Source organism: Amblyomma maculatum, chromosome 7 (genome assembly GCF_055883805.1).
Source record: "Amblyomma maculatum isolate TAMU_Amacu chromosome 7, ASM5588380v1, whole genome shotgun sequence".
Taxonomy (NCBI): Eukaryota; Metazoa; Arthropoda; class Arachnida; order Ixodida; family Ixodidae; genus Amblyomma; species Amblyomma maculatum.
The window spans coordinates 30,850,403-30,869,249 of NC_139350.1; the positions used below are offsets into that span (position 1 = coordinate 30,850,403).

At 42.6% G+C, this 18,847-nt stretch overlaps 1 protein-coding gene across 1 annotated transcript; it reads right to left on the minus strand.

The window, feature by feature from the left end:
* Positions 1-714: 714 nt before the first annotated feature.
* Positions 715-3,103, minus strand: LOC146182888 (uncharacterized). The gene is made up of 2 exons (XM_084608663.1): positions 2,878-3,103; positions 715-800 (listed from the first exon to the last, which is right to left on the minus strand). The coding sequence occupies exons 1-2, from the start codon at positions 3,101-3,103 to the stop codon at positions 715-717; spliced, it is 312 nt and encodes a 103-aa protein (XP_084464789.1).
* Between the last annotated feature and the right edge of the window lie 15,744 nt (positions 3,104-18,847).

The following is an 18,847-nucleotide window of genomic DNA, read 5'->3' on the forward strand; positions in this document are numbered from 1 at the left end:
TCGTTTTCGATGCAAACCTGCATTTGTAGAAGCATCTTTCGACGGCCCCCAGGGCTCTCACCTCGAACAAAATAGCTGCCCCAGCTCTCCATTGGCGCGTGGGGGAGGGGGGGTGGCCGGAGGCGTTGAACGGATGATGATGCGTCGATAAGTTATGTGTGACACCGGGGCACGGCACGGTAGGATGTCACGTCCCCTTCCCATCTGACAACGGTAACTGGATATCCCCAGAAAGTTCTGCCGCGCTATAGCCAATCTATTAAGAAAATATGCACTGTGTGTCTTTAGAAACTCCGGTGACTTTATACATTAAACTCATTTGTATGTCTCTTGACTGTCGTGTGAGCTTTCCTCATGCATTCCTAATGGCATTCAAAACCGTATTGGCCACCGTGAGTCTAGTGTGTTCCTAATGCATGCTTTTCTGATGGCAGGTTGTGTGCTTTGTGTCATGACGGAGCTTATGCATTTGGATCCTTGATGCTCACCAGTTGCCATCATGATGTATTGTACGGCTATTTTGGTCCCTGTAAACACTGCCAGTGCAGCAGGACGTTTAACTGTTTGGGTTGTGTAAAGTGGCTACCGATGTTTTGGTCGCTGCAAACAAACATGGAAAATATAAATACCCATATGTTGTTTTTTAAATGTATAATAAATGCTTTAAAACAAAAGCTGGCTGGCAGAGATGAACCCACACATAGTATGCGCCCTCTATTTAATTTCACGACTTAACATCGACGACAGGCTGTTCTTCAGCTGTATCATTGTTGCCGTCGGGAATCGGCTGCAGGTGTAGCCTGCAAGAAAAAAAAAAGTTTGCCGCTTGGGTTGTAGCAAAAAAAAAATTATGCCGCATCGATTCAATTCACAAACATCATCATATTATCATAGATCTCTGCACAAAGCAGTGAACACTATGAAAGGGGTGAGAGGTTTGTAAAAGTGATTCAATAATCAAAACTGCAGCCATGCAAAGATGACTTCAACACTACCAAACTTCACAAGCACTAAATACCAGCAACACACTGCTAAAGAGAGGTAATATACACGAATACACAGTCGCTACACAATACCTAAAAAAGAAGTAAATGCACTAAACAATGGACACTAAAAATTAATTTAATGCAAGAACACATTCAATGCATGCATTTATTGTTTGCACTGCAGACCTAGCTTTGAGAACAAGGACGACTCAATTTGTGGAGTTATATATGCCTGCAGGAGTCGCAACCCTATTGCAAAAACCAGTGCCACTGGGTCCCAGTGCCCCAGCGCCATACATAATTATGGGCCCAGTATGACGCTGAAGACTGGGCGCACTGGGACGCGGCATAATGGCACGCTCCGCACTGGCGGCACTGGTCGCCCGGAGAAAAAAAGGCCAGAATTAAAAGCTAAAAAGTAACGAAGCACCTCAAGTGCATTAAAAAAAGCTTAAAAAGCAAAAAAAAGAGCAGCGCCTAGCGCGTTTATAACTCGACACCTCTTAATCTAGCTCACTACGCTAACAACTCGGCCATGCCAAGAACTGGAAATCTTTGAAATATTTTTGCATTTGATGTCATGACAGCATTTATAAGGTTGGGACTTCCTGTTTTGCAGTCTACAGGCCCATTGCTGCCGCTCTAACAATTACAACTTCTTGATAATTGGAGCTTGCTGCCTACTCTCACGACTAGCAACTAATGTTCTGGACGCCTATGCGCATTATTTTGTGCACTGGAATCATTTTAAAATGTGGAGTTTGATATCACTGGCAAATTTACCAGCGCCGACTCTTCAGAGCTGCTCTGCTACCGTGGGCGTAATTTTCAGTGAACACGGAGCTGTAGCAGAAACCTTCAAGGAAAAAAGTGCGACCAAGCTTCAATACCGGCAAGTGCAGCAGCGACGACAGTATTTAGCATGTAACTAAAATTACTTGTATGTAAACATTTCGGGAAGCATTGCGATGACCGAGGGCACGGTGCTCTATACACAGAGCAAGAAGGAGCGGAAAAGCTTGAGAAACACGCAAAATATTATGCATTACAAGCGCTGTATGTTGCTTTTTCTCCCATGGGCCCATCGTTTGGTAAACTACTTTCTTCCTTGTTTTATTTTTTTTTTCTGCTGTTTATACTGGCCCGCGGTGCAGGCTATGCTTGCCTGCGATTGAGCCCCTATTGAACATTTTGGCAGTAATCATTGTGTTGGAGTGCCCTTAAGGTCAGCTGTGAAGTTTGTTATGCATGGTAGCTTACATTATTCAATTCCAGTTTTAGCTGTATGTTAACCGTCAGTGTGTCATGAGATATCAGAGGAGCGACGATCGTAGTCTCTCTCGAAACGACCTATTGAAACATGGAAACTCTAGAAAAAAATACTGCCTTTGTTTTCTTACAGGTGCGCAACGACTTCGCAGCAAAAAGTGCTTACTTGAACCATATTTTTCATATGCGCCCCGATGGTCGATTGCGAGTACGCTGTTCCCATGTTGGCCCCTGAGGGATGCTAACTGGTCGACGCCGCGGGCCGCACCAATTACAGTGGGTAGGACCAGTGCGGCCCCAGCACACATAAAGAGATTCTCCCAGTGCATCACGGATGCCAGCGACATACCCAGTGTCAAAAAGCTAATCTCAGCGTTTTCGCTCCCATCGTACCAGTGCAACCAGTGTCTTCCCGTCACTGCTCCAGTGATTATTGCAGACCTCCAGTGTGCCCAGCAGATCCAGTGCAAAACCAACGCGAAAATCTTACTGGTTTCGTACTGGAAGACGCTGGTTCTTGCAATAGGGAACTAATACATTAACCAATGCACAACATGTCCTCCGTAGAGCTCCGGAAGAAAAAGCAAAAGTCAGAAATGACAAAGGCCCCCCAAATGCATACCTAGCACAGCGTTGAGCCGCACAGGGTTCAAAGGGTCCTTATGTGTGCCATCTTTATGGGCGTTGCTGCCCTTCACAAACAAGGATTTTCCTTTCATCTCTTCCTCTGTAAACACCTGCCTCAGCAGTCTTCTGGCAAACTTTGTCGGAAGCCCTTGGCTATGAACAACAAGGCGGTCGATCGTAGACGTTTCAACTTTTACGCCATTCCCAATGTCAACCTGCATAAAAAAGAAACAAGCACAACAAATGCCATAGTTACACATCTAAATCACTCAGTACCCTTAGGGTTTAATCTGGCTCGTAGTTCGTTGAACATAAATAAGTTTTCATCTGAAGGACTCCACTGTGGTACACAGTAACAGCAGAGGGACTTGTGAAATGCGGTCATAGGCTAGAAATGATAACACTGCAAAGGTATGAGTAGAACCACTTTTAGAGGCGATGCTTGAAGCAAGGAAACGCATCAAGGTGACATTGACCAGCCACGATTTTTATAGATGTGAAAGCAAAGCACTGACAAGAAAAGTAAAAATTTGGCGTATATAAACAGCAAACACACAGGAGGCAATTTACCTTTGGCTGTCAAATATGTGTCTGGACTCATGCTCAATAAAAAAACTCGAGTGCCAGACACATTTTTATTCACAATTACTGGCTTGCGTCTGGAATCTGTCAAACATAGCTCTTGCCATTTTCTACTCCATGCTACTTCAAGTAGCATCTGAGGACTGTTTTTCATTTCAAAAGCACAACTTCATTCAAATTGCTCCTGGAAAAACTAAAATTCCCTTGGAAATCTCGTAATAATAGCACTGCTACCTTTGGAAGACCTGAAAGCGTGGCATGGCGTGACATGGTCCATAGAGTCACGAAGAGTCGGACACGACTCAACGACTGAACTGAACTGACCTTTGGAAGGGATACTCGCGGTCGGCATGGAGCATGATTACAACTACTGCTCCCACATTTTTTGAAAACTGCAAGCGCCGGGAGAGTGAAATACGTGGTTATGATGCATCTGCTGCAATGTGCTATGAAAAAGCATGCAAGCCTTCTGAATGCATAGAAAAGGATCACAAATTTCAGACCAATTGTCAATGCCTGTGTCAGAGACTCAATCTTTGCACATCAGACGCAGAGGGTCAAAGTGGCAACAAGCGCGACATAGAACCTACGTCATGACTAGTTTTTTTTTGTAATTTTCCCCCTATTTCTGATGACCAGCAATCCTGTGCTATGGTTCTTCACTGCACTTCAGGCTTTTCTTCACTTTTAGCCCTCCTTTCTTAGCTGCAACAGATGGGCCACTGCGGTATGGGCAGCTTTGACAGGCTGCAAAGATCTTAAGTGGCTGGTGACACAGAATGAAGAAGCACTGAACAAGGGTAAATAAGATACGCCTCAGTTCGCAGGTCGAGCCAACGTTTCGACTAGTGGACTTGTCTTCTTCTGGTCAGAAGTATTACCCCCCTTCACCCTCAATAGTAATTTGCTCAGCACTGCTTCATTTCAGAACCTCGACTTGGTAACCTGAACAATGGCATTGTAAATGAAAAGTGGAAAATCTTGCAAAAAGCAAGAAACATGTAGGTATGGCACCTACTCGAGCTGCGCTCGCTGATCAATTGCTTCGCACGCACTGCTCTCCGTATACAGTACTTTGTACATCGTCCCTCAGCATAAAAAGGAATGATGGATCAGTTTGTGCAAAAAAATCTCCCATATAATCTCTTCAAATAGCTTCCCATCTTGAGCATGCGGAATAAACTTTTCCCTAGTAAAGGCACTCATCTGTCTCCAGCTTGTCTACCTATCTGCACAGTTTTAACAAGTGGTATGAACCAGTTTGAGTTCAATGTGTATCTACTGAGTCTCAAGTGCAAAGATCATCAGGAACAAGCGAGTGTAGCTTGCCTATTCTGTGCATATAAATCAGTTAAGTAAAGATGTGCTATCAACAATGGGAAGTGAGATTTCAAGCTTATGCACACTCCTCTGAACTCTTTCCACCGGCAACTCCATACACATATACACAAATGTAGAAATACATATGAGGATGAGCGCACAGCACCACATTATGCTACCTGCATGTATCCCAGGTACCGCTCCTACTACACTCCCTCATCCACACCATCCGGTTGTCAGAAAGACGGACATAATTAAAAAAATCCAAACCCACTCACACACACGAGAAGAAAAACAGGACAGTACGCCACTCAGAACTGATTTACTGTACAGAAAACACATTCAGCATCATGTAGTGTAAGATAGCAATGCTGAAGAAACGTTTTCTCTGCCTTATACAGATTTATCGACGTGTCGCTGATGCACAAATTGCCTTTTGTTCCTATATAAAACGCTTCAATTAGTTCTCTGGCTATCGTATTACCACTCCTTGCAAGAATCCGTACATCACAAAAACACTGTTCATAAGTGCCTGGAGGCCAGGATCTGACACGCTTCGGTAAATTGGGGCCCTGTTTATTTTGCTCCACATTTCGTTCATGTTCCCGGATTCACTCATTAACACATCGCCCTGTTTGTCCCATGTAGAAACAACCGCAAAAGAGGGAACTTAATAACAACCCCTTCAGCACATTCCATGAATGGTCGCCCACGCCCGATACCACGGCCTCTTTCCTTTTCTTTTTCCTTTCTTTTTGCTATTCGAGGGCAAAGGCTTCCGACTTTCTGGGGGTCGAAAAGACAAGTACCATCCCATGCCTACTTGCAACTTTCTTCAGGTTGTGAGCCAATTTGGGCACATACGGCACGGCCAAAAAGAAAAAAGAAGAGGTTGTGGCACCAGGCATGGGCAACCATTCATAAAATGTGCTAATGTGGTTGTTTATGAAGTTCCCCTCTCGTGTTGTTCCTACATGGGACACACAGGGCGATATGTTAATGAGCGAATCAGGGAACATGAACGAAATGTAGAGCAAAATAAAGAGGGCCCCAATTTACCGAAGCATATCAGATCCTGCCTTTCAGCACTTGTGAACCGTGTTTTTCTGATGCGCGGATTCTTGCAAGGAGTGGTGATAAGATAGCCAGAGAACTAATTGAAGAGTTTTACATCAGAAGAAAAGGCATTTTGTGCATCAGCGACATGTGAATACATCTTCATTAGACAGAAAAAACGTTTCTTGAGCATTGCTTAGCTTATACTGCATGACGCTGAATGTGTTTCTTGCGCATGCGCCGGCAGAGGTAGAAATGCACGTATTTTCTGCACAATAAATCAGTTGTGAGTGGCGCACTGTCCAGTTTTTTCTTCTCTTGTGCATGTGCGTGTGGTTTTGGTGCCTTTAAATTTAAAGTGATCAGTTAGCAACTAGCCCACCAAAAAGTTCTCTTTGTAAATGTTGTTCAAAGATTCAACATAAAAAAACGCACTTGTTACATGCAGCGGCAAGCAGTTACAGAGCCAAATTTCGGCCTTAATCTTGTCCTAAGATGCCATTTACACTTCCTTGAGTGGAGGGGGATTTCTTGAGCAAACATTATGGGGACAAGTGACTGCATTCTCCACTCAAGAAAGTGAAGGGTCAAGTCGAAGTAAGTTTGTGAATTCGGGCATAAGTATAGCTCAATAATTATGTACATAAGAATTCCAGCAATAATCGACATGGAGACCTCAGAAGGAGAATACAAGAGGCACACAGGAGAAAACATCGGTAGGAGAATGAGGGGCTCATTGTAACACATAAAGGAAGCCAAAAATCACTCAAAACAAGAACACTGAATTCTTTTTTTCTTCTAGTTCTCGTGGTGATCATTTTAAGGTCTCACTCAAAACAAGAACACTGAATTCTTTTTTTTTCTTCCAGTTCTCGTGGTGATCATTTTAAGGTCTCTACCATCAGGGTATGTGTTAGGAATGCACTTATGATGTGTATACAGGGTGCGACAATTGAGACTGCAGAGACAAAGTTATGATGCCTTTATTTGCCCTATGCACCCTATGCACCCTAATACCCTTATCTAATTCAGAGGCAACCAATTTTATTATTGCAAGCCTTTCGGGAAAGGATTAATCATGTCATGACACCACCACAGTGCTCAGTGGTTAGGGCGCTTCGTTGCTGTGCCAGAAGTCTCAGATTCAGTCCCTGCCATGGCATACGCGTGTTGATGAGGCAAATCACAAGGTGCCTGTGTGCTGTGCAATGTCAATGTTTGTTAAAGACCCTCAGGTGGCCAACATTATCCTTCATGACCCAAGTCGCTTTGGGACGTTAAACCCCACAAAACCAAACCCAACAATGTCACGGCAATTATGCCGAGGGCTGGAGGGTCTCCTCCGAGAGTCACTGCTGCATTCTTAGATTGTATGCAACTACACTAACTGGGGCATTTGTATTACATGTAACTGATCTTAGAGAGTACACATGTTCTCCAGTGCCACAGGAGGATGTTAATTCACTTAAAACAAGTTGCAGTAACATGATGATCCTTGGTATCCTTAATATGCATGCCAACGTTTGCACGTATAGCTTCTAGAATCTACTCTTTTTCTGCCTGCGCCACCACAGTATCAAGGCGCACATGACACCATGCCACATAATGCACCATACATTCCTGGGAATCCACGCATTTGTCAGCGGTGAATATCAGCTCTAAATATCAAAGCGGCAATTGTTGCACTCATGTATTACGTATAGCTGACTGCAGTTGATGTACCTAACTACTATGGCATACTTTATGATTAGCAACGGGCAAGCACCCTACACAACATATGAGACATCAAACTCATCATAGTTGTTTTCTGCTGCTTGCTGTCGCTCTTCGAATTTAACTCTCTCTTCAAGTGCTGCCACCTTAGCTGTGGCCCCGCAGTGGCAGATGCTGTGGCCCTAGACCCATGATTACAGAAAGGGTTCAGGCAAAAATATGCTTCATATAAGAACTCAAAGTATCTTTTGTGCAGCTGTTGGTATGACTGTCCACAGTGCATGCACCCGATTCCACGCAGACATACCATTTCGCCCAACAACTGCAGTGTGTCAACGAGAGATTTCACATTTCTCATTCCAGAGCACAATGCTCTAGACAGGCATGCTGACAATTGTAGAGATGATTGGAAATGCATAATCTGGTTTGTTATATCACATGAATTTCTTACCTGACAAAGCATAGAAAAAAAGTATTGTTGCTGGGGTCAAGGTCTGCAGCTGGTAATTTGGCAAAATTTCTTAACAAAGAAATTCTCATGCTTTCATTGTGCACATGATGCTTTAAAATTTCATGCACGTCGCACCCGGAGGTGAAATCTTCTGTGTGCATTGAAAAATATAGTGCATTAAAAATGCCATTTTGAAAACTAGTGCTTCGCGTTAGGTCTGCGAATGAGTACAAACAAAAAGGCTCAAGGCAAAAGCTATAAATTAAAAGTGTGAAAAAGATTCAGCTTATGGAATGCCTTTTCAGCAACTTCTATTTTGCTCATGACACATTTGATCTGCGTAGTGTACACCCAAACACAAAAACGTACAAATGACATCATAATGACTCCAAACAACCTGCAAGTGCTCTAAAATCTGCCAAGTTTACAAAGTTGACATGCTGGATTCACTGAAAGCAAACAAGCAGCAAGTCTAATCTTCCTGGAATTAGGGTACTCATGTCACAGAGCACCTTGTGTACCAAAATAAATGTCTTTATGTATAGTCTTTGTCAAAAGTGAGAGCCCAACCGGTCTGCCTCTGAGCCATTTCGTGAGGCTTGTAAGGCATTTTCTGTGTTCCAAATGTCTTAACGGCAAGATTTTTTTTGTCCTACCCTCTCTAATGGGAAGCACCATAGGCGTGCGCACAGGGGGACACCAAGTCTGTCCCATACTTTTACTCCGCTGGACCATCAGATGTAAGCGTGCAAGTTTATTTCCATGCAATTTTTTTTCCTATAATAATGGCTGGCGGCCCATGATGTTGCATTACAAGAACTGCTCACTTGCTATCTTTACCTGAGGAAAGCCAATCCAGGACTCAAGGAACTATTGTGAGGACCACTGCATACTTTTCAATTGTGCCCATTGCGAAGCTTTTTTTTCAATTTTAAGCGCACACTTCTTTTTATGTTTCAAATACATCACGTCGAAATAAACGTTTGATAACAAATTAACAAATCCTCATCTTCGTGCTGCGTTTTAGCTGCAGGGACTTTGGAGGAAGAAGGGGGGGGGCTATGGGGAAATGTAGCTGCCCCTAATGCAGAACCCTGCGCATGCTTATGGGAAGAACTTCCGCTAATGCAAAAATAGCGTCATTACACGGCTCAGAAGCAGACCCCTGTGCTCTACACTTTTGGTCAAAACACATAAAACGAAGGAGCAATGGGAGACCTCTCTGCTTAGCTCGGAGCTTGAAGTGCAGTGCGCACTCGTTGCACACGCTAGAGCGGCAGCCAAAGTCAGTGGAGTTTTGAAATGAAAACACCAACTACTGTTTTTTTCTCGAGTCTTATTTTCCTGGCTATTAAACATTTTCTACTGCTGCTACTACTACTATACACTTTTGAGAACGGCTGTACATCACCAAATACCTAAGTAGGTGTCACACAGCGCGGTCTGCTAATTGCAACCGCGGTATGTTTTCGACACTCAGCAATACACGTTTCTATTCGTCCCGTCCGTCAGCAGCACTGTAGATGAACGCTGCTCTAGAAATTGTCAGGAATGGTAAGCACACGCGCGAGAGTGAGGGCGAAGCTTTGCGTCACTTTGGTCACACTCGCACCAAGCCCGCGCCGCGAGATATCAGCGATGCGATGCGACCGTGCAGGTATCTGGTAAAAATGTCCCCGGAGTAAATGTTCCCGGAAGAAACGTCTCCGGAAAAATGGCCCTTACAATGGCCCTTACCCTTACAATGCTTTTACCGAAAGTTTACCACAACAAATTTATTGAAGCTCTTGCCATAACGCATGCCGACAAATATAGCTGAAAAAAAAACAGCAGCGCGCGCACTACAAAGAACAGGAGTACAACAGTTCACCTCGGCAGGCGCTTGGGCTTTGTCCGTGGCCTTTGGAACAGCAGCCCGGACAAGCTGCGCCCTCCTCTTCTCCAAGGCTTTCTCAGTGCCTGCAAAGTTTCAACACCATAAAGCAAATACTACTTCGCGCAATGACTTCCTTAACGTTTCTCATCACTTACCAAAATCCAGAAGCTCCGCTTCTGCTGGCGGCTCACCATCCCTCCACCGCACGGCGACTACAGAGCCACGTACCTGCCTTACGACGTTCTCCTCCGTGAGGAGCCGTACACCTAGTTCGGTGTCCACAAGTGCGCGGACACTATATACGTCCCATTTATCTTCGGTTCACCACTTAACTAACACGTGGGACATTTCGACAGGTATAGCAAGCACCTAGCAAGAACAATAAAAAACAAAATGTCGCACAATAATGCAGGAAGAAGCAAAAAAATGGCACGTGATGACGATGACGATGATGATAGTGCCAGCATTTTTAACTTTTCGCCATGTATGTAACCATCATAATAAATGCATTCTTAGTTCATTTTTGAAATAACGTATAATTAAACCTACCTACAATGCTCGCTATTCAGAACCATGAACAGTTAGTCAAATCAAAAAACGTTTAAGATTGGTAATGAGATTTTAGATCACTGGTATATGACTCGTACAACAAGACAGAACCATAGCATTCGCTCTATGTGATCGGATGATTTCGCATATTTTCTATTGCTGCCCTTTTTCTGTGCATGCAGTGTGCTGTGCGCGCCACCGCAAAAGCATTGCGTTATTTTCTCTTTGAGCTGTCGAGCGCCAAACTGTCCCCCCCCCCCCCCCCCCATGGGGCCAAAAAGAAAATACAACCAGTATCTCTGGGATTCCAAAGTAGAAGTGCCGATTCGCACAAAACACCGTTTGAAGACAGCAGCAGCTGCGGCCACTTCTGACAGCCATTCAGTACATCCGAACCAACCGCGCGCCGCTGAGCAACTGCTGGAGACAAGCCCTGGTGCGGAGAAGGCTGTCCCTTCAGGTTCCCATTCCCCGAAGAAAAGGCGACGTCTCAATCCGGAGGCTCCCTTGTGGACGATCCCGTTGTAGACGACCCCATTGCAGGAGTCTACGATTCACAAGCGGACTCCGAGTTGTATGGGTGGCACGGCTCGGAAGGCTCGAGCATGGACAGTTCGGAGAGCTCCAGCGACAGTGAGGTAGAGATTATCACTCAGATGGGCCGGACAGAAGTACACTCTCGGATGAAGACAGCCAGCTGGTAAGCATTATTTATGGAAGGAAATTAAAAAAAAATAATCCGAGAGCACTGTGGGATCTACACAGCAGAAATGCGAAAGCCGCAGCGTTGCTGCACACGGTGTCACACGCTTGTTCTCATTATCAACTAATTGCACCGTCATTATCACTAATTGCCGCATCATTGTCGTCGCTACTATCTTCCTATGGTAGACAAGGAGAATTATGATGTGCGTTTCATGATCCCGGGCGTGGCGCAGCAGATGGTTAAACCACTCGGCTGTGGATCCGAGGGATTGTGTTTCGATTCGCGGTGGAGACAGAATTTTTGTTTTTCTGGTGACGTCATCAGGACAATTGACAATTAAGTGACACATAACGCATAGATCTGATGCACAGATCTCGCGCACAAGTCTCGCGCACGGTATGTCGGTCCATGAGCCTAGAAAAAAATTTCGACTTTAAAAAACACTCAAATTATGAAGGCGAGAGATAGGCACTCCATCACTCCTTATCCAGCCGCAAGAAGTTTTGAGCTGGGGGGGGGGGGGAGATATCGGGGATTAAACATAACCTTCTCCGCCCTCGACTCTCACACGCCGAGACACAAAAAAAAATAGGTGGCATTTATTATTATGGGATATCTTTCGTTTAAAAATAAGTGTTTGCCTTGCTTTTTATTATTTTGCCAAGTCATTTTTTATCAGTTGTTTTTGTTTTGCCAAGTCATTATTAGTAATTTCCTTTTTTCCATAGTCATTATTCGACATTTTCTTTTCTGTGAATTATTCCTGCTTATTTAGATTTTTTTATTAGATCCATGGAAGCCGCCTCCTTGGGCCAAAATATGCAACTATCTCATCGCAAACGAGTCACAGATCTGGCAAAACAGTTGATCTGTCGTACTCCTATTTGTCAATTCTCACCGGCGAAAGCATAGACCAATCGGAGTGGGGCTAGTTTACAGATTTATAAATGTTTTTTGTGATGTGATCATTGCATAATTTGGACCCTAGATTTGCCTTCCTCTCCTGTACAAGGGGAGGGATCCCACCCCTTATTTAAAAACCGTTCCCAAAACCATTGTTATACGGTGACCAATATTTGGACCCATGAATTTAAAAAAATATGGGTTTTAAAAAGAAGAGAGTGCCATTCCAAGGACTCACACTTGGTGCGAATGCTCAGAACCATTCATTCTGCTCACTAATGAAGTTCAGCAGCAATCCACTTCCTAGTTCTTTTAAGCAAATGCATGGTTCATGCCTGAGACGGCTTGATCTGTGCTTATGGCCAGATGTCTCATATCTTAATAGTGTACACAAGTAATAGTGTTTTATTATGCTACTTTTGGTATGTTGATGTGCATTCATGGTTGCAATGGACAGCTTTTCCGTATCGCCTTCTCGGTGTCTCATTGTCCCAGCACTGCCACTTCGGTTACACTGAGGTGTGACTCATCCATAGTAACCTTTACATTTACTGTCAACCTGCCGCTATAAATAAGTGGCTATAGCATTTGGCTGCTAAGTGCAAGTTTGTTTTATATTTGTTTCCTGTCTCTGTCACAGGATCAGCCTCTATATCCTGGGTCAAGAGTGACAGTTGCTGAAAGCCGTCTTCTCATCATGGGGCACAGCCTTCGGCATGATATCTCAAAAGCAGCTACTGAGAGCCTGCTGACTTTGATCGAATCACATCTGCCAGAAGGCACTTCTTCGCCTACAACGAAGTACACATTCTTCAAGTGTTTCAATGACACTGATGCAAGTCGAACCAAGCATTTCTACTGCAGCAGGTGCTCCAATTATATCGGGGTCTTGGAAACGGCAGAGGCTGCATGTACAAAATGTGATACACTGCATAAATTAGCTGACCTGTTAAGTCATCATATTTTTTCATTCTAGATTTGGAGTCTCAGATATCTGATATTCTGAGAAAAAAATCAGATAACCAGTGAAAAAAGCGCACTTCCTATGATGTCACTGACATAACAAACAGCATAGCATACAGAAAACTCCCTCTTGGACCAGACGACATTAGTCTAACATTTAGTACAGATGGTGTCCCCCTTTTTGAAAGTAGTAGCATTGGAATTTGGCCCCTGCTTGCCGAAATTAATGAGCTGCCTTTTAAAGACAGGGTTCAGAAACTCGTTCTTGCAGGGTTGTGGTTTGGCCCAGGCAAGCCTGCCATAAATACATTCCTGTCACCCTTTGTGAAGAAAATAAATGAACTGTCCTCAACTGGAATACGTTGGCAGAACACAGAACAGTGAAGGTGTAGAAAAGGTAGAAAAGGTCACAAATGCGTTTCCTGGACCATGCACAGCTGACAGTGTTGCTCGGTCAGAATTGATGGGAATGATCCAATTCAATGGCAAACATGGGTGCAGTTGGTGTGAGCTCCCTGGAGAGGTGGTCGCTCGAGGCAATGGTCATTGGCGCGTCTATCCTGCACCATCATTCATGCCAAAGCTGCGCACGCATGATTCATTTGCTGTGAATGCCTACAAAGCCAGAACGAAGCAAAAAGCAGTAAGCTGTGGCTTAAAGTCGACAAGTGTACTGACTCTCCTAACATATTTTAGTTTTTGTTCTGGCTTTGTAGTCGACTACGCGCATGCAGTGTGCTCTGGTGTGGCTAAAGCAACAACACTTATTTGGCTGAAGTCAGGAGTGAGCCAAGGCTTTCGTCTCCGTAGTTGCCTCGAAGAGGCTGATAACATTTTGCTTGGTTTAACTCCTGTGTGGGAGTTGTCAAGGCTTCCAAGATCCCTCAAGGAAGTCAAATATTGGAAAGCAGCTGACTGGCGCAACTGGCTACTCTTTTATTCTCTTTTTGTCCTCCCTGGTAACGTACCAGCAAGAAACTTCAAGCATTGGATGAACTTGGTTGACATGATGCATTACATGTTAAGGAAATGTATCTCGCTCGAAGCTCTAAGGGACTTGAAGCTTCGTATGCTGAGTTTCCGTCAGGAATATCAGGAACTCTATGACATTAGTAATATGACATATAATTCCCATCTATTGTTGCATATTGTTGATAGTGTGAAAGAATGGGGTCCACTGTGGGGCTATTCCATGTTCCCATTCGAATCAATGAACGGGAGGCTTCTCAGAATGGTCAGTGGCACCAGGTACCCTGAAAGACAAATTATTCAGAAGTTTTCTTTGATACAGGCTCTGCCAATTGTGTGGCAACATGTGACAACACAAAATGCTGATGGTGAAAAATTATTCCGAATGTTAATGAAAGGCTATAGAATGAAAAAGCACTTTGTGGCAACTGGCGGTGTAATTTTTTATGGCAAGGCTGTGCACAGAGCTGACGGAACACACTACAGGAAAATGGCAATAGGCTCCTTGATGTTGTGCACAGCTGAGCTTGACAAATCTCGGCGAGTGAACTCATTTATCCACATCCAAGGTTCCTTTGGCCGCCTCATTGAGATTATTGCAGTTTGTCTGGAGGCACATCGAAATTACAAATGTGAGAGGGCCATATTCCTCCAAATTGAAATATTCAGAGTCAGCAAGCAAGATGATAAGTGCTTTATGTAGGGGCAGTGCTGCTCAGTTCGTGCAAGCCGAAGGCACTGGGCACTACAACACATTGCCTTGGTCCTCATTGAGCAAATGTGTTGCCATGATACATGAAGGCAGTGCGTACTTATGCACCCTGAACAACAACCTGTGTCTTGAAGCTAGCTAAATATCAGTCTCAAAACAAAATATTCAACAAAAAATAGTAACGGTTGCTGGAGGCACAAGATAGAATGGTTTGTTTTAGAGGGCCTACCATCCCAAAGTGACTTGGACTACAAGAGACCCTGTAGCAGAGGCCTCTGGATAATTTAATCTGGTGTTTTTTAACCATGCAGAGACATTGCATAGTACATGGTTGCCTTGCTTTTCACCTCAATTGAAAAATTGCCATCGTAGCTGAGATTAATTCCCCATCCTTGGGTTCAGTACTCGGGCACCATAACCAGATATCATAACAAATCATTATCATTAACAGACCTGTGTCCATTAAAAAACAAAAGTGCCTTTACTGGCCGCCATTTTACCCTGCTCTGTGCCAGCTATAGCCGGCCAGCTTATCTCGGCAAGGGTCCTAATCTCATGTGGCCATCTAATTACTTGCCACAACCTGCCATACTCTCCCCATTTAACATTATCTGCTGTGTGACTGTAATCAGTCAAGTTTTGACAAAATAATTTATGTACTGTTGCTTAAGCATATTGTGACTTGTTGCATGGTTCCTAATGACCTGTAAAACCTGCAAATGCTAGGAAAATTGTCTGCACTTTGCAAAATCTGGAAATTGTCACTGCTGCTTTTGATGAACTCCGAAACATCTCGGAATACTAGTTTGGTGTTTTGCACTCCATTCAGGTAAAGGGAGATCAAAATATAAATTTACATTCAAGGAGTAATAGTACCAAAGACACTTCAACTATTTAAATGAATCCGTTCAAACATGTCCACTTTCTTGCTCATGTCTAGTGCATATATTTAATGTATGTTTGAACAGGCCATATTTGTTTAGAAGGCAGGTTGCTCGAGTAAATGTACTGCATAAAAAAGGCGACGAAAATAATATGGGAAAGTATAGCCCCATATCCAAAGCTTTTGACAAAAAGAAATGCTGTTTTAAAATGAATGACAACTTTTGGAGAAAAAACATCCTTTTTAGCCAACTCCCAGTTAAGTTTCCATAAGGGGTTTAGCACAGAACTTCTAACACAAAAAGAACATTTCTTAAGCAGACAGAAAAATGAAAGCTTGGTTTTTGGTTCTTTACATCAACTTCTCGAAAGCTTTCGCCACTGTGAGTATCATGCAGTTTTGATAAAGAAGCAGGAACATTATTGTTTTTGTGGAAACGCCATCGCCCATATTGAATCCTGTCGAAAACATCATATCAAAATTATAGCTATAAGTGATTACTTATCTGACCCACTTCATGTTTCCCACAGCATGCCGGAGAGTGGCATCCTGGGTCCCTTGCTTTTTGATTTGCACGTGTATGATGTCTACTGCATTGCTCTATTCTTTATATTCAGAAATTATGCAGATGACACAAATTATTTTTTTTACAGGAGAATCAAATGATCAGATAATAGCTACGGCTAATATTAAGCTTGATGAATGTATGCAGAAAAGTCGCCTGAAGATAAATGCTTAGAAAATGAATGCACCTCAGTTTCTTACTAAAAACAAAAATATAAGTGCAAAAAATTAAATTTTACTGCTCTCAATTATATAAGAAAGTGTGCCTAGCTTTAAGATTCTGGGAATCTTGGAATGATTCCATTCCAAAAAAGTTGTCATAAATAGTAGACATAGTTTCTCGAAATTGCTATGTATATCCTTGCTGCATTTTTATGTTGATGTCCAATAGCTTTTTCTTATCTGGGCTTAACTATTGTTACCTGGCATTGGCGTGAACTACTAAATTCAGTATTGGGAGGCAGCTCATTCTAGAATGAAAGCTTTTGAGAGCTGTTGAAAATGTTCCAATGCACGCACACACTCGTGAATTGATCACCGAATACATTGTTCCAGCCACAATATGCTACGGGTATTGCATACTGGCTCTGCAAACAATTGAAACAAGAAGCCAAATAAAACACCTTCAGTCAGAAAACTGCTAAACTAGAAAGAAATGTGAAGTATTACAACACGACCCATTGTGTGCCATGGAAGGGGAAACAAATAGAAAAAAATGCGATCTATAAATGCTGCAGAACAAATTACCATGCATACTGAGCAGTTTAGGCACTCTAAATATCTAGTTTGAAAATATCACGTTCAGGACATTGTGCTATCTCTACAAAATATATTGTACACATTATTGCTTCTTACGTATTTTGCTTGTGTGTACCAAGATTCAGCTGGTTCCTTTGTGCAATTCAGATGTGTATATGTGGTTGCTAAGGGATATAATGTCTTTCTTGTCATGTATGCACCTCGTATTATTTCATGCACTGTATTTCTGTTTTCTTTTGCCATGAGAAAGAGGCTGTTCATATCATTTTTCAATGAGAACTGCCAATGAAGACAGCCTGCAGCCATAGCTTGCGAGCTGGCTTTTGGCAGCCTTTCCGCAGGCTTCCTTCTTCATGTAAAATGACAAATAATCCTATTGTATTGTATATGATGCCAAAATATTTACCGAATGTGAGAAAATAGTCAAATTGAATTAAGAAGTTGGCCTGCCATTCATTGTAACAGAACTGTGAGTGCACAGTAATGCTAGATTATATTGACGTGACTTTTTTTAATCTCAATTAGAATTGCTCGAAGAAAAACATCGGCTTTCTTAAACAGAAAAACTGAATCCGTTTTTGTTGCGACATTTGCAGCTTCCTGAATAGTCCTTTTTTTTTCTGCAGATAGATTATATATACTGTGTTTTAGAATGCTCACATATCTATGATTTTCTGCCTTTTCACTGGTCAGAGAATGCTGACTGAAATGATCAGGGAACATGAATAAAATAGTTTTCGTGTTCTGGATTCTCTACCGCAATTAGATTTGAGAGTGTGCTATTATTCTTCATGTGAGAGGTACAGCGGCTCTACCTTGAAATGTGCAGCAACTCTACCTTGTGTTTTATCTTTCGAGCCTCTCACAGTGCTTCATTTGAAGGCATAAATTATGAAGTGTCAATATGTATATTTTTATTTCAACGTGCACTATAATGCCTAATTGCAAGTTAAAGTGTTTTAGTGCTTCCTGAGAGTAGATACTTGACACCTAAAAAATCTCTTCTTAGTCGCCTTGATGACCACTGTGGTCCGGCTGACGTTTATATTTTCTCTATTTCTTGTTTTTTCATTCTTTTCTTTTATTCCATGCTGCATTCCGCTTCGGTTCCTACCCGATTAAGTTGCACTTTCATTGTTGTTTCACCTGCATCACTTCGGTTGTACAGGTCCAGGCGACCTTTAGGCCTGTGATAATAAAAATTAGTTTCCTTTGAGCCCATTCTGCACATAACTGCAAAGAATGTGTAATTTCATACCGTTTTTAATATCACTTGTTTCATCTTTGTGCTTACTCTTCACTTGCTTCAAAATTATGGCTACATGCACGGAAGGTTTCCTATATGTCTACACTAATTCTGCTATTTAGCTTTTCAGTAATACTCTCAGTAAATACAAATGAGCACTTACTTAAGAAGGCAAAAATAGTTGAGTGAGCATTTAATTTACTAGGAAAATATATAGTTTCATTAATCACTGGTATCTCTTCCCATCTACTTTTTGGGGACATATGTGTAGGTGTATTCAATGTTGTTTATCCCTGCCTTGGATGCTTAATCATATTTTAATTGCAATTGATCTATGCATTTCTTTTGCAAGAAGCTTAAAAAAATAAAGCTGCTTACTCATTTCTGAAAATCGTGGATGAAAGATAAAAATTCACTTGTTTTGCTGAATGTTGCACCATGATATATTTGAACTGCATGCACAAGTCAGCTGTAACATGACTACAAACCATGGGGTTTCATGCATGCATGCATTTCTTCTAGAATAAATATTGCAGCCTTTTACATTACTTAGAACTTTAAAAACTAAAATGTACCAATCCATCCAGGCCTTGCAGTCGTGCATCTGAGGGCAGATATAGGAAACAAGGGTGCGCTCATTATAGCTTTGTCTGCAATGGGTGCATTCTTCACTGCACTTAATGGAAGTGCAGTCCCTAACAATGTGCATGCGT